General features: G+C 39.2%; 1 protein-coding gene across 1 annotated transcript; it reads right to left on the bottom strand.

The window, feature by feature from the left end:
- Window positions 1–124: 124 nt before the first annotated feature.
- Window positions 125–12,687, bottom strand: LOC104901807 (FIP1[V]-like protein). The gene is made up of 9 exons (XM_057391192.1): window positions 11,508–12,687; window positions 9,592–9,821; window positions 8,932–9,058; window positions 8,646–8,714; window positions 8,429–8,566; window positions 8,248–8,349; window positions 7,722–8,137; window positions 4,273–5,923; window positions 125–1,563 (listed from the first exon to the last, which is right to left on the bottom strand). Exons 1-9 carry the CDS (start codon window positions 12,402–12,404, stop codon window positions 994–996), a joined length of 4,200 nt encoding a protein of 1,399 aa, XP_057247175.1. The 5' UTR covers window positions 12,405–12,687; the 3' UTR covers window positions 125–993.
- Window positions 12,688–12,803: the final 116 nt, after the last annotated feature.

Here is a 12,803-nt window from a genome sequence, read left to right as displayed (position 1 = left end):
ACATACTGGTGTGAGGTAAATCGATATATCTTCTTTAAAGTAGGTTGTGGAAGTATATGACATGCATCTTATCTAAAGTAATATTTGAGCTACCTTCATTGCCATCAATAAATATTAATTTAAATTCTGTAAATAAATAATAGATTAAATTAGATTTTGGGCACGCTTGTCCACAAAAAAATAAATTACACTAAAAACCTACATGACTACAGAAGAATATACCCTTACAAGTTACAAAAAATTTTGGGTATCATTTTCAGGCAACTCGTATCCTTAAGTTGCTGTATAAGAAATTTCCAAATGTATACTATAGTACTATAACGAAGCAAATATCAAAATAAGGTTTCAGACTAGAATGTTACTGTGTACGAGAACAGCTAGATTAGAAATACAATAAAGTACAGAAAAGAAATCCCACAAACTGTCATGTGAGAGAAGTTGTCTGCTTCAAAAACAAGCAGAAGCTCAGACTTTCAGTCTTTCACTCACCACTCAATGCTCCTGTAACAATATGGTGATGTTGTCAGCTCTAATGGCTTCTTATCCGTTCACGATGAAACCCTGCACTATGACCTGTGTGGAGTCCTTTCTTTTTCGATCAATGGGCGGTTCTTTCCGGCAATTGATCTGTGGTTGCATCAATAGTTCATAACATGGTATCACCATTTAAGGTACAATACACATATGCTTGTGCCACCCAATACCATCAATGTCAGATTTAGTTAGATTTCAGTTATACATTTAGGATTTACACACTACATTTTTTAAAAAAGCATACAGTGGCAGGCAGCGCTGATAGAAAGAACCAAATTAACTCGGACTGCACATTGTCACCATCTTATAATTTGTAATGTGACATCTTGGGGTGAGCTTGAAGCCGACACATACACCATCTTCACAGTTCTGGATAGAGCTAACTGGTCGATCCAGAAGCCAAAAGCAGGGACAAGTGGACAATAAATGAATGTGCTCTCTTCCTCTCTACTCACGCTTTTAGCTACTTATCCACCTCCGTTTCCTGGGAGGCCGCTCATGTTTGACTTCTGCATTAGTGGGTGCGGGAGTGTCAATTTGAGAGGAAGGCAAAGGTTCACTCTCCATCTTCTTAATTGCCAGTGGATCCTTCTCACTCGCCAATGGAAGCTTAAAACGCTCACTGCGCCTCTTCAATTTCTCAACTGTATCCAGGTGTCGACCATCCATTGGTCTTTCATCTCCTTCCTTCTCTGAACCTCCACCCTCTTTAATTGCAGCCAATGGCAAAGGTTGATTACTATCGACAGCCTCGACCTTCTTGGCAAATTCATCATGAATTCCAGAAGATGTTGCAGAGCCAGCATTTTTATCCTTGCAGATCGCCTTATGCTTCAAAGAAGACGACTTTGAGTAGACATCATAATCTCTTTCCTTATGACTCGTCCAGCGTTCCAGCTTGGATCTCCCTCTCTTTGAATCATGCAGTTCATCATCGGAGGAAGCATCATCTCCGCCTTCTTTAGTAAGATTGCGCAATGAGGTATCATGCTCACCCATAGCTTGTTCACTCCTGCGCTTTACATCAGCCTATCCAACGAAAACCATAAATTGAATACAAAATAGAAGCAATGACAGAAAAATCAATGACAAACAAGTACATTCTAGGAAAATTACCAGACGCATATGCTGAAGCATTGCTTTCATCACAAGAATAAGTGACTTCAAGGATTTTAGTCAAAAATCAAAATAGAAGCCAGGTGCCATCATGCCACTGCTGAAGCAGTGTTCTCATTTACTTTCTTCATTAGTGCTACCACAAAAGCTGTTATCTAAAATTGTCGTGTGTGACACTTGTGCCCTGTTTTCTTTACCTGATTTTTACTGAATTGAAATTATTTTCACTGATAAGACTGAATTATGTTAACTAAAAGTCACTTGTGCTTATTATCAAGGATTTCACTAAAGAAGAGTTCACTGGTTTTAACTAAATGAATTTGACTTTTGCTGATTCAAACTTATTATTTCTGATTACCACATATGATCTTCTAAGGTTGAAAAGGGAAGGGATTTAATCTTCCTCCTAAACTAGTCTCGTCATCTCATCAGTGATACGACGATTATATCATCTAATGTTAGTTAATAAATAAGACTAACTAAAAACCAGACTTAGAGAAGCAGTATCAATAAGGGGCCGTTTTGTTTGCTTCACGGTATCAGCCGCAGGTATCAGAAACCTACGGTAGCTTTAAATAAACCACACCTAGACCTCAATACATCATACAGTGTTTGATTGCAACATATGAATATCTCACTCTCTGCTCCTCACCTCATTTAGATATTAAAATCCCAGCCCTTCCCATCAAACTCTCTCCTCGCCCCACCCTGCTTCTACCATCTGCTGCCTCTGTGCTCCTCCTCCTCCCAGCCACTATTTCTCTTCCCTCACCCCTCATCCACCACTTTCTTCCTCTCTGTCATCCTGCTCCGTTACCTAGTGGGTCTGAGATCTCAACTCTCCTGCCACCTATTACCTCTCCCCCCCTCTCCTTCTTCAACCACATCCTTCACAACTCCAGCACAAAAACCACCTTTGGTAGTCAGTTGTACTTGTGTCCACCATAATTCCAGATCAGGTAGTGGGGGTCAAAACAATAATCCAAGGTGTGGATGGTGGCCATTTAGGTGATGGGGGTTCTGTGGGTGACATATAAGGTGTTTTTCTGGGTGGGTGCAATTTTTGCAGTGCTGGTTGCATGAGAGGTGACAATGGTTAGAAGTGTTGTTGTAGAATGTGTCTTTCATTCTTTTGACGGGGGTCTGGAGGATATCAACCCACTCCACCCACCTCGCAGGCATCAATTTTGCAAGATACACGGAGCCAAATATGGCATGGGTTTGGATGATTCCAAATCTTTTACCCAAACCCATACATGAAGTGCCTCCAAAGTTCCAAACACCTTAAATAGTAACTTCAAGTAGTGGAAAATGAAATGAGTGTTGGATATTTATGTACAGTAAGGCTCAATTTATTTTACATATGAATATTTTATTATGTTGTGGAGTTGTGTAAAAGTGACATTATATATCTATCAATTGTAATTATCTTAATTAATTACTTCCGATATTAATGTAATTAACATTTGTAAATATTATAATATCTTTTTAAAGGTAAGATGAATATCCCTTGCACAAAGTGGGGGGAAATTTGGGCATCCCACATTGCAAGAGGTGAGAATCGAACCCTTGTCAGAAGGGTGGAAGGAGGGCCTCCAACCAACTAGGCCAACCTTGATTCTTATATATTATTATATAATAGGCATAATGTAAATTATATCAAAACATCACCAATGTGATGTATAGTTTCAATTGATATGTGTGAAGCAGCACATTTAATTGAAACTCATCACATGTTCTAGTGATGTGGCATATTAATAAAAGTGAAGCAATGTCCACTAATTTATATTGCTGCAGTTATGACATGGCAACATGCATAGCACAAAAATTAATGAATTAAACTGAAATAATGATTCAGATGAAGAAATATTTCACTTCTGTTTGTTAAGTGTTATGCCATATATTCAATCATTGATGGTAAGTTAATAAAATTGCTAACTAGTTATTTTTTACCAAATACCTAACTATTCTATAATTACCCATATATCTTATGAGTAAAGGTCAAGGAAAAATTCTGATTCTTTTTATCTATTGCTTTCTCTCTTTATTATATTTAAAGCCTTTTAGAGAGTGTAAACAAAAAAAATACATAATACAAGTGCTAAATAATCTAAACAAGTAACTTAGATTATTTGTACTTCTTTTATTGCATCTCAATAGTGTGATATCATGGAACGAGCCGACTTCTTTGTAAAGGGTCAATATTACATTATTAGGAATGTGTATTGGTACATGCCTTAGAAAAGTGATCCGATTTTAGATGTTCTTTTGTCATTATTGCAATACAAATTCCTTCCACTAAGAAAGATTGATAGCAGAAGCAACACGGAGACAGGTCAGAACATATTACTCTCTACTTGCGCAAAAAAATTGGGACCAATGAATTAGGTTTATGTGGTCAATAACCAAGTTTTTCATTTGCATATTGCATCACATTACCATAAATCATCATCCACTATAACAACAAGAATCTATTCTCCATTTCTCCTTAAAGAATCTAAGTTTAATTGCTGTCAACATTAATTTAAACATGGCAGTTGTTATAAATAAGCAACAGAAATTTAAACAAAGCAGTTGTCATAAATGAGCAACCGAGACTTAGGAAATTGATATAGAAAGTACCATCTCATTTGGCATGCCTCTATCTCCTTGATGTCTCTTGGATTGCCCTAAAGTGCTGTGAGTTTCAGATTCTCTAGCCTTTTTGACATTTTCTTTGTGTTTTCTCTCATGCAACCTCTGATTTTCTGAAGCATCAGCACGACTATTTCGAGTACTGGACCTTTCTTGCCTTGACCTTTTCCCCTCGTTAGCAAATTGACTTCCACGTGCATAGACATCCTCACCTCCTCGATGCTGCAAACTTGGATCCTCTTCAAGCCGCTCCCTCCTCTTAAGCTGGTCACCGTGCCTTCCCGCATCTTTATCGTGTCCCTTGTACTCCTCTCCGCCACGAGAATGGCCAACCCATGTCTTCTCTTCTACATTTCTACTGCTCCTAATAGGAGCTCGTCCATCTTCTCTCTCTCTTCTGGACAAAATTTCCTCATAAGATTGTTTACCACGATACCATTCATCTCTATCTCTTTGCTGCTCAGCCCGCTCCCTCTGCACCCAAACTTCATCCTTAAGCCTAACAGAATGATGATCGTCCATGTTGTCTCTAATCCTTGGCTGATCCTCTCGCTTCCTTAGATTTAATATCCCGTCCCTTTCTCGCTTCCGACGAGTACTGCTGCTGTCTCTATGAGAAAGCAATATGTCTTCTTTCTCAACATGGTCTCTTCTTGCATGCTCGTCATCTTTCCTTCTCTTACTGTGATGATCATCAAAGATCTCGAATCGACTCTTTGAAACATCATCCTTTTCCCTGTAACGTAAACCCGCATCTTTGTCATGATAACCTCTCCAAATGCCATTATCCAAAACTTTTCTTGGCTGGACATATTCATCTTTGTCACTTCTATCAACTTCCCTAACCTTACCCCTACGTCTGGATACCATCTCATCAGCACGCTCCTGCTTCCTAATATCTTCAGCCCTAATCCTACGTCCATGCGGATCTTCATCTCGCCGTTGCCAACTAACATCAGTGTAATCCCTCTCTTTCCTCCGGTCACTACTCTCTGATTTTGTATGGAAATGATTGGTGGCATGAGGATCCCAATCTCGATGAGAATAATGATCCTCCCTCCCCTTTGCTACCATATAATTTCGTTCGGGCTCCATTCTCCCATCACGATCTTTTCTCCGTAAATCATGTCCACTATCACCATGATTTCTCTTGACATCACCGAGGTAAGTGGAACGCCCATTTTGCACAACTTCCTCATCAACCCCCTCGCGCCACTTTGGATGATCTCTGCTGCTTCCAGTACCTTTACTGTTGTCACTACTTCTGGAGATTTTAAAGTCACCCCCTTCATCAAATTCTTTACTCGCTGGCAACTCCACTTGATGACTTAGTTTTTGTTGTTTTTTGGGATGAATATGCTTGTCCTTTGAGGTATTACTAGAAGCAACCAAATTAGTGTCTTCTTTACTTTTTCCAGGCTCTATATCATCTGGAACATCTTCAGCCTCGGCAATTTTCCTTTCCAAACTTCCTTCTCGAGCATGTTCTATGGGAGTAGCAGAGGATGACTCAGGACTATGCTTCGCTTCCATGCTCTCAACAGAATCTTCCCTTTGATAATCAACAGATCTTCTGTCCAAAGCACTCTCACCTGATGACATGTGAGGGGATCTCTGGCGTGTCTTTTCCTTTGTCCATCTAAAAGGAAGAAAAAAAATCAAAAACCACTAGTTACCAATAGTTCAAAAGTGCTTCACCCATACTATTCTTTTTCACTATGAATTAATGCACAGTAATTTTGTATGCACAGTAATTTTGTTACAAGTTAAATAGAGTGGAGAAATTTTCTCAAGAACAAACAAAAAGAAACCATATACATCTAGAACCAACGCAAAACGTTTTTGCTATAGCTCATCTCAAGAAACGACTTATTCTACTGAAGTGAATGCTATTTTACCCAGACATAAATACGAGTGTCGCATATGAATACTTAAGTATCAGACACAACGACCCTGTCTTAGAATTGGACACAGGTCCAAGTGAAACGAATCCATGAAATTATTCCTGGTTCTGAAAGGACTTTCTCGTATCTTTTCACATCACAGATACATACTTCATACACATTTTTTATTTACATGCTTGCTATTCTGATTAAACTTGTCATCTCTGGCTCTATTTAAGAACTATTGCAGGACTTTTCTTCCCTTCCCCTCTAATTTTATGTTTTTCATCTCCAAGCGTGTGAACCAAGATAACTGCTGTCACAGAAAAAATCAAAGTGCTGGACAAGGACCCTTGTCAAAGTGACAACTCTCAACACCGGTACTTAAGATTTAAACTTCGAATAGAACATAAAGTATCCCTTTCTGTTGAGAGCAGCCTGCTTCACAGTACTTGGTTATAAGAAGCTGCTCAATGTGCGCTCTTGTATAACTTTCAGTGGATTTCAATCTATCAGCTCTCACTTCATTCAAAAAAAATATCCTCCTTATCCTATGCGGGAAGACAATTACACAAGCAAAGGATTTGCACAATACTAAATTACACAAGATCAGGTTTAAGACAGGAATCTCCCTGTTGTCTACTGGTTCAGGAGATCTCTCTTTTGAGAGGCAGCAAGGATTCTATGTCCCCCTAAGGGTAGGTTATAACCAAAAAGTAATTGATCGAGGATTAATAGAATCAGCACAACAGGCTTACAAGGGGTCTCCAAAACTTTGCAACATGCCAACACCCATACCCTCCTAGTCTCACTTCAAGAGGAAAATGATAAAGAAATTAGAGAGAGAGATTTTTGATAGATTGTTGCTCAGCATATGCTAGCAACCCTAAACAAACGTCTGAATACTGAATAACTTCTCTATCTGCCATCTCCTATATACTACGTTCTGAGCTGTCCCTCTCATTCTAGCAAACTTCTGCACATTACATCTCTCTAACAGTATTACAGCAAATTGCTTACATCCCCCCTGGCATTTCATCTTGCATAAGTCAGGAAATCAGGATAAATGAAGGCTTAGATAAAGTCATTACAACTTTGAAAGTGACTTGAAGAAGAACAATATTATCAAAAGGCCTCAATTAAGATTATTACAAAGGAAACTAAATCTGAGCCAGATAATAGCAAGTCATACAGCAACAACAGCACAACATAGACAATGAGTCTAAAAAATGTCCCTTTTCAAAAAGCTGAAAGAGAAAATTGGACAACTTCACGTTTTTGGGTTACTATAGACTAAATCAATATTCTTCCAAATGGTCATGCAATGCAAGTTAAAGCAAGGGTCTTAACCTCCGCCAACAGCTAGGAAATAGCATGGAAAGGAAGAGCATTGCATAAATTAAGTTGCATCAATCACATATACAAGGATGTGAAAGTTGCTCTTAGACAAGGATGATTGAACACCTACGTAACAGCAAGAGCTGTTGATAGAGAAAAAGAGGAGAGAAGAGAGATTAGATATGCTGTGATGATAGATGATAATCTGATTAATACCTCTCCTCATATGGTGAACCAGCATTGTCGGAAGAAGCGTGATCTCTTGAGCCAAGATGGTGATCACTTAGTGCTCTTTGAGGTGAAGATCTGTCCCCTTCATCATCGTCTATCTCAGCATGAGAATTCTTGACTGGCGACCTTTTCCGTGAACCATCCTCCTTTGTAACATCATATCCCTGTGGACGACTGTCAAAACACACATCCCTACTCTGAGGACCATCCTCATCAACCACATCTACCTGGTCTTCCTCTCTTGCAGAATCATTATCTGGGTGCTCTCCAGCATCATTTCCAGCAGATTCAGCATCATTTCCAGCAGATTCAGCATCATTTCCAGCAGATTCAGCATCATTACCAGCAGATTCAGCATCATTACCAGTAGATTCAGCATCAACAAAATCCTGCAATACAATCTGTTTGCCCACACACCATTAACGGATACTGACCACACAGTGCTAATTTCAAGTAGCACATCTTGAAATAAAGATAAGAGTGTCAACGGAAGCCCAATAGGACTACTTACCTCAATGACTGCATCTGAATCACGGACACGTGGTGGCCGAGTATCAACAGAGGGTAAGCGCTCTCCACAACCAGTTTCTACTTGTATGGCTCTGCCGGTTGGCTGAGAGAAAAAAAGGAGATAACCACTGAGCACAGCTATATGGCACATGGAAGTGAAACAAAAAACTAGCAGAACATACCAATGGCGGCCGCACACGAGCAGATGCTTTAGCCAAGTCACCTAGTCCACCATCAGCTCTTGTGGCATCCACATTTTCCGCTGAGTCATGCATACCAGCAGCTGCTGCGAGTTCTGGGGGCATATCAGGATCATACTCCTGATCACAACAAAAAAGAGGATATAAGCTTTCTACATACTTCAACGGCAAGTAATATCTAGGATCAAGTGAAGAGTACCTGTTCCGCACGGCCACTCTCATAAACGCGAATTTTGCTCTGCATTGTAGACTCTAAGCGCAGTTGTTCCTGGAGAAACCATACCCCATTAAAAGCCATCCCTCCTTTAACCACTTAGTCTACATGACATTGGATAAAAAGCTAAATTTGTCTCATGCTTCACAGATACAGCTGAACTTTTAGGTTATATTTTAAATACCGAGTCAAATCCTCCAGAAAAATCCACAAGAAAAAGACTGAAATCGAAAGAAGAAAAGAGTTAGAGCAATAAGCAAAACCCACGCACCAACTGCTTGCAATAGTCCTTCCAACTCTCCTCATTCAAGCCAAAATTGAAAAAATCTGATACATCTACACCAGGATATTTCCATGGTTTTTCCTCAAAGCTATCAATGTCAACATCAAAAATAGTCCTGTAGAAACATCAAAACATTAGCAAGTAGCATAGCAAGAGATAGAGCAATACTCAAAAAGTCTCTGTTAATTGATATTATCAGCTAAGAATTCTATGAACATCGACGCATAATACAGTACAAGGGTGATATCAGCCAATATGAACAATAGAAATTGATGTTCAGCATGGACATTCTCAAAGAAAAATAATTGTAAAATACACCAAAAAGATGGGTGTCACGCATTAGGGCTAACGAGGAAAACAAGCCCTCAACCTCAAAAAGGACACTAAGCACAAAGGGATAAGAGTTCAATATGAGAGTGTGGGACTAGAAGCTAATGTCTATTAGATTTAATAAATTATCTGGCATTACAACAGAGAAAAATATCCTGATCCTTCGGCTGCTAAAACTTCAGATATTCTATCAGCACGGTTTCATGGAGTTTTGTCAAGGAATAGATTGCACAAAGCTTGGGTCTCCAAAGTCCGGATTTAGATATCATCAAGCATAAAGGAGAATAGAGAAGAACCAACACAATTACATAAACTCACTTGTGAGACGGAAGAGTGAATTCCAGACCACGTCCAGGCTGATTGCTACCCCAAAATCCCGGATGAAAACCCTTCTGCATTGCAGGACCTTTCATGCCAGGTGGCCTCCAATCACCCCTTCCACGACCAACCATAGGGCTCATGTTGGCTGGGGGACGAACTTGACCAGGGGCTCCACCTGAACCAACAGGAGGTCCTCCAGGCAGAGGTACTGCACCAGGTCTTACATACTGCAAAAAAGGCCAAATTGTATTCAGTATCGCACATGAAGAATTGACAACGAAAATGAGAATTTCATAGCTACAGAACAATACACTTTTGACCTTTTTTTTAACAGAAAAGGGAGATAATAACAGCAGAATTTTGAACAACCCGAACAATTCAAGGATATATGATACAAAACTTGTGGCAAATAAAACTAGAGAAAACACACAGCTATGACTGAAAGATCTAGCCTTATAAACATAACTAGCAACTAGATCATCCTGATATAATCTCATTACAAATATACGCAAGAAAAATAGGGGAGAAAGACAAAAGGAAACAAGTCACAACTAAAGAGACAACTCATCAAAGACTCGAACAAGTACGCTAACTATGGTCTCATATCTCGGATGTGGTTACGATAATGGTCAGAGTCACAAACCCACTTTCTCGGGCAGTGCTGATGGTGTACAGTTGTTGCGGCCTCATATCTCGGTCGTGGTAAGCTCAAAAACCTATACAATGTGGTAATGTGGTCAAGATTTAATACCATGACACCAAGCACTCTTTTTTATCAGATGATAGATTCATCATCCTGTCAAGTTCAGATACATAAATATGAAGTCTAAACAGAAAAAAGGATAATTGTTCATCTTTTGACCACCTACAGCTAAAAAGCTAAGTTTCCCCCAATGTAAGCTCTTTGTTTACTCTCAGGCCCAAAAAAGAACTAGCACCCCCAAGGTGTTATGAACAAGAGCGTGTCAGCGTTGTCCCTCAGGCCTCAAATGCATGCTATGCTCACATGATGTTTTTTGAGCAATAATGGCACTTATATGCATCAACTGTACTCATTTCCTCAAAGCATTCAGTTAGCGCAGCAGCCTCATAACCTTATGCACAATACTGGAGGTTTCGTAGTCAAAGATCTTTCAGGACTTCCAGAGTAAAGGATGGAAATATTGCTTTCAACATACGCCATGTTTTTCTTACGAAAACAACAAATTTTTCAGGAAAAGATCTACCAGAATATGTAGCAAGGAAGATCAAGTTCAGCAAATGATAAGACGAACAGGAGCATATCCAGCACACGGTGGAGTCATATTGTAGTTCATGGCCAGTTTAAGCACTCTTGCAAAGAATGGAAACTACACAACGAAAGAAGACGATAAGCATTACTCAGGGGTCTTCTAGGGATTCATTCATTGGTAATACCCCAGAAACGGTCCAAAAAGCTCTTGCAAGGCCTTCATGAGTCATGATCACCTACAAGGGTCTTATTACAGAACTGAAGAAAAGAAGTCTTACAACCATGACAGGTAGCTTCAACACTCACTTCATCTTTGCGCAAAGGGATTGCTGACTTTAAATAAAGGTATTAATTTTTGGTAAGCTGGTTAAGTTATCGCATTAGGATAAAGTTGAACAATTCAAATCAAAGATTAAATGGAACAATAGAGTGAATGATAAGCAGAGAGACAAAAACCTAGGTGTTTATACATAAAAGAAACCATCAAGCACATAACCATAGCACATTGAAAGAATCCTCAACTTTACATAGAAAAAATCCAGAATGATACAAGAAGCATCCATCTTGTCTCATATGATCTAAATCTCATTAAAGCATAAAACTATACAATGATATAGAAGTACAATTTAAAGCTGGGTATGACAAAGGGTGTGAAGTTTACAAAAACCCCATATAAACTAACCTTAAACTGAGAATGAAAGGGGTGATACCCATAAGGAGCATAACCACTTTTAGGAGCAGTAGCGAGTCCGGCATTCGCTTTAGCAGCATCAGCATTATCTTTACCTTCAGCAGATTGTCCAGCTTCGTCTCCCCACTCTTGATCCTCCACAGGTTGCACACCTCCAGCAGCAGCAGCAGCAGCAACAGCAGCAGTATGATCATCAGCAACAATAACAAGTGGTTCACCATCTTCATCATCATCATCATCACTTCCATGAATCATCATCCCATTAGGGTCCATACCCATAGTACCATGATGATGATGAGTATCATTCAACACAATCTGCAAATCATCCTCACTATCACTCTCACTATCATCCCACTCCTCACCACCACCAACAACAACAGGTGCCGGTATCGGTACCGATACCGGTGCCGCCACCGAAGCAGGAAGAAGAGTATTATTAGTATTATTAAGCCCAGGTATAACAGGCTCCGAACCTAAATCTTCTTCTAAACCAAAATTAAGCTCATGAACCTCATCATATCGAATCGTATCATCTTTATCCCTCTTCTTAACACCTTCCAAATTAAAATCGGCGGAGTCCAAAACCCTAATTTCATTCCCTGTTGTTGTAATATGATTGTTGGAATTCTCTTGATTAGGGTTTCTGGAATCTCCTTGTTTATTTACGAAACTAACCTTCTCTTCTTCTTCTTCTTCTTCTTGTTGTTGTTCTTCTTCTTGTTTCTCTTTATTGAAATTGGAATTGGGGATATCATCTGTGTCGTCTGATTGAAGGTTGAGATCAATCGGAAGGCATGAAATTGGCGGTGGAATTGACGGTGTAGATGAAGGAAAGTTACTTAATACGTCTGTGTAAAGATCTCCAAATTCGTCGTCATCTTCCATCATAAGATGTATGTGTATATGTATATGTTGTAGAAGGATTAATTAACTATGTGTATATGTATATGTTGTAGAAGGATTAATTAACTCTGGTAGAGAAATTGGAGCTTGGTGTTTTCAAGCTTTTCTTTAATGGCGGAGGAAGAAGGAAGAAAGAAGAAGGCTCAGTGGTATGGTAGCTTAAAGTCGTAATAAATCGTGATTGTCCTTGTACCTTCACCTCTTCTTCACCCTAGCCTAGGCTTCATTAGTCTTCATTGGGCCTCAAAAAAACCATTTCAGTATTTCACATTCAAAGGTTATTCATGGAAAATATTTGTTCATATATGAGAATTGATAATTTTGTCATGTAATGGCATTTTTTTTTTTTTTTTGATAACATCATGTATTGGCATTCTTGTAGCC

The sequence above is a fragment of the Beta vulgaris genome, chromosome 8 (genome assembly GCF_026745355.1).
Source record: "Beta vulgaris subsp. vulgaris cultivar EL10 chromosome 8, EL10.2, whole genome shotgun sequence".
NCBI lineage: Eukaryota > Viridiplantae > Streptophyta > Magnoliopsida > Caryophyllales > Amaranthaceae > Beta > Beta vulgaris.
This window is presented reverse-complemented; position numbering and strand designations above follow the sequence as displayed.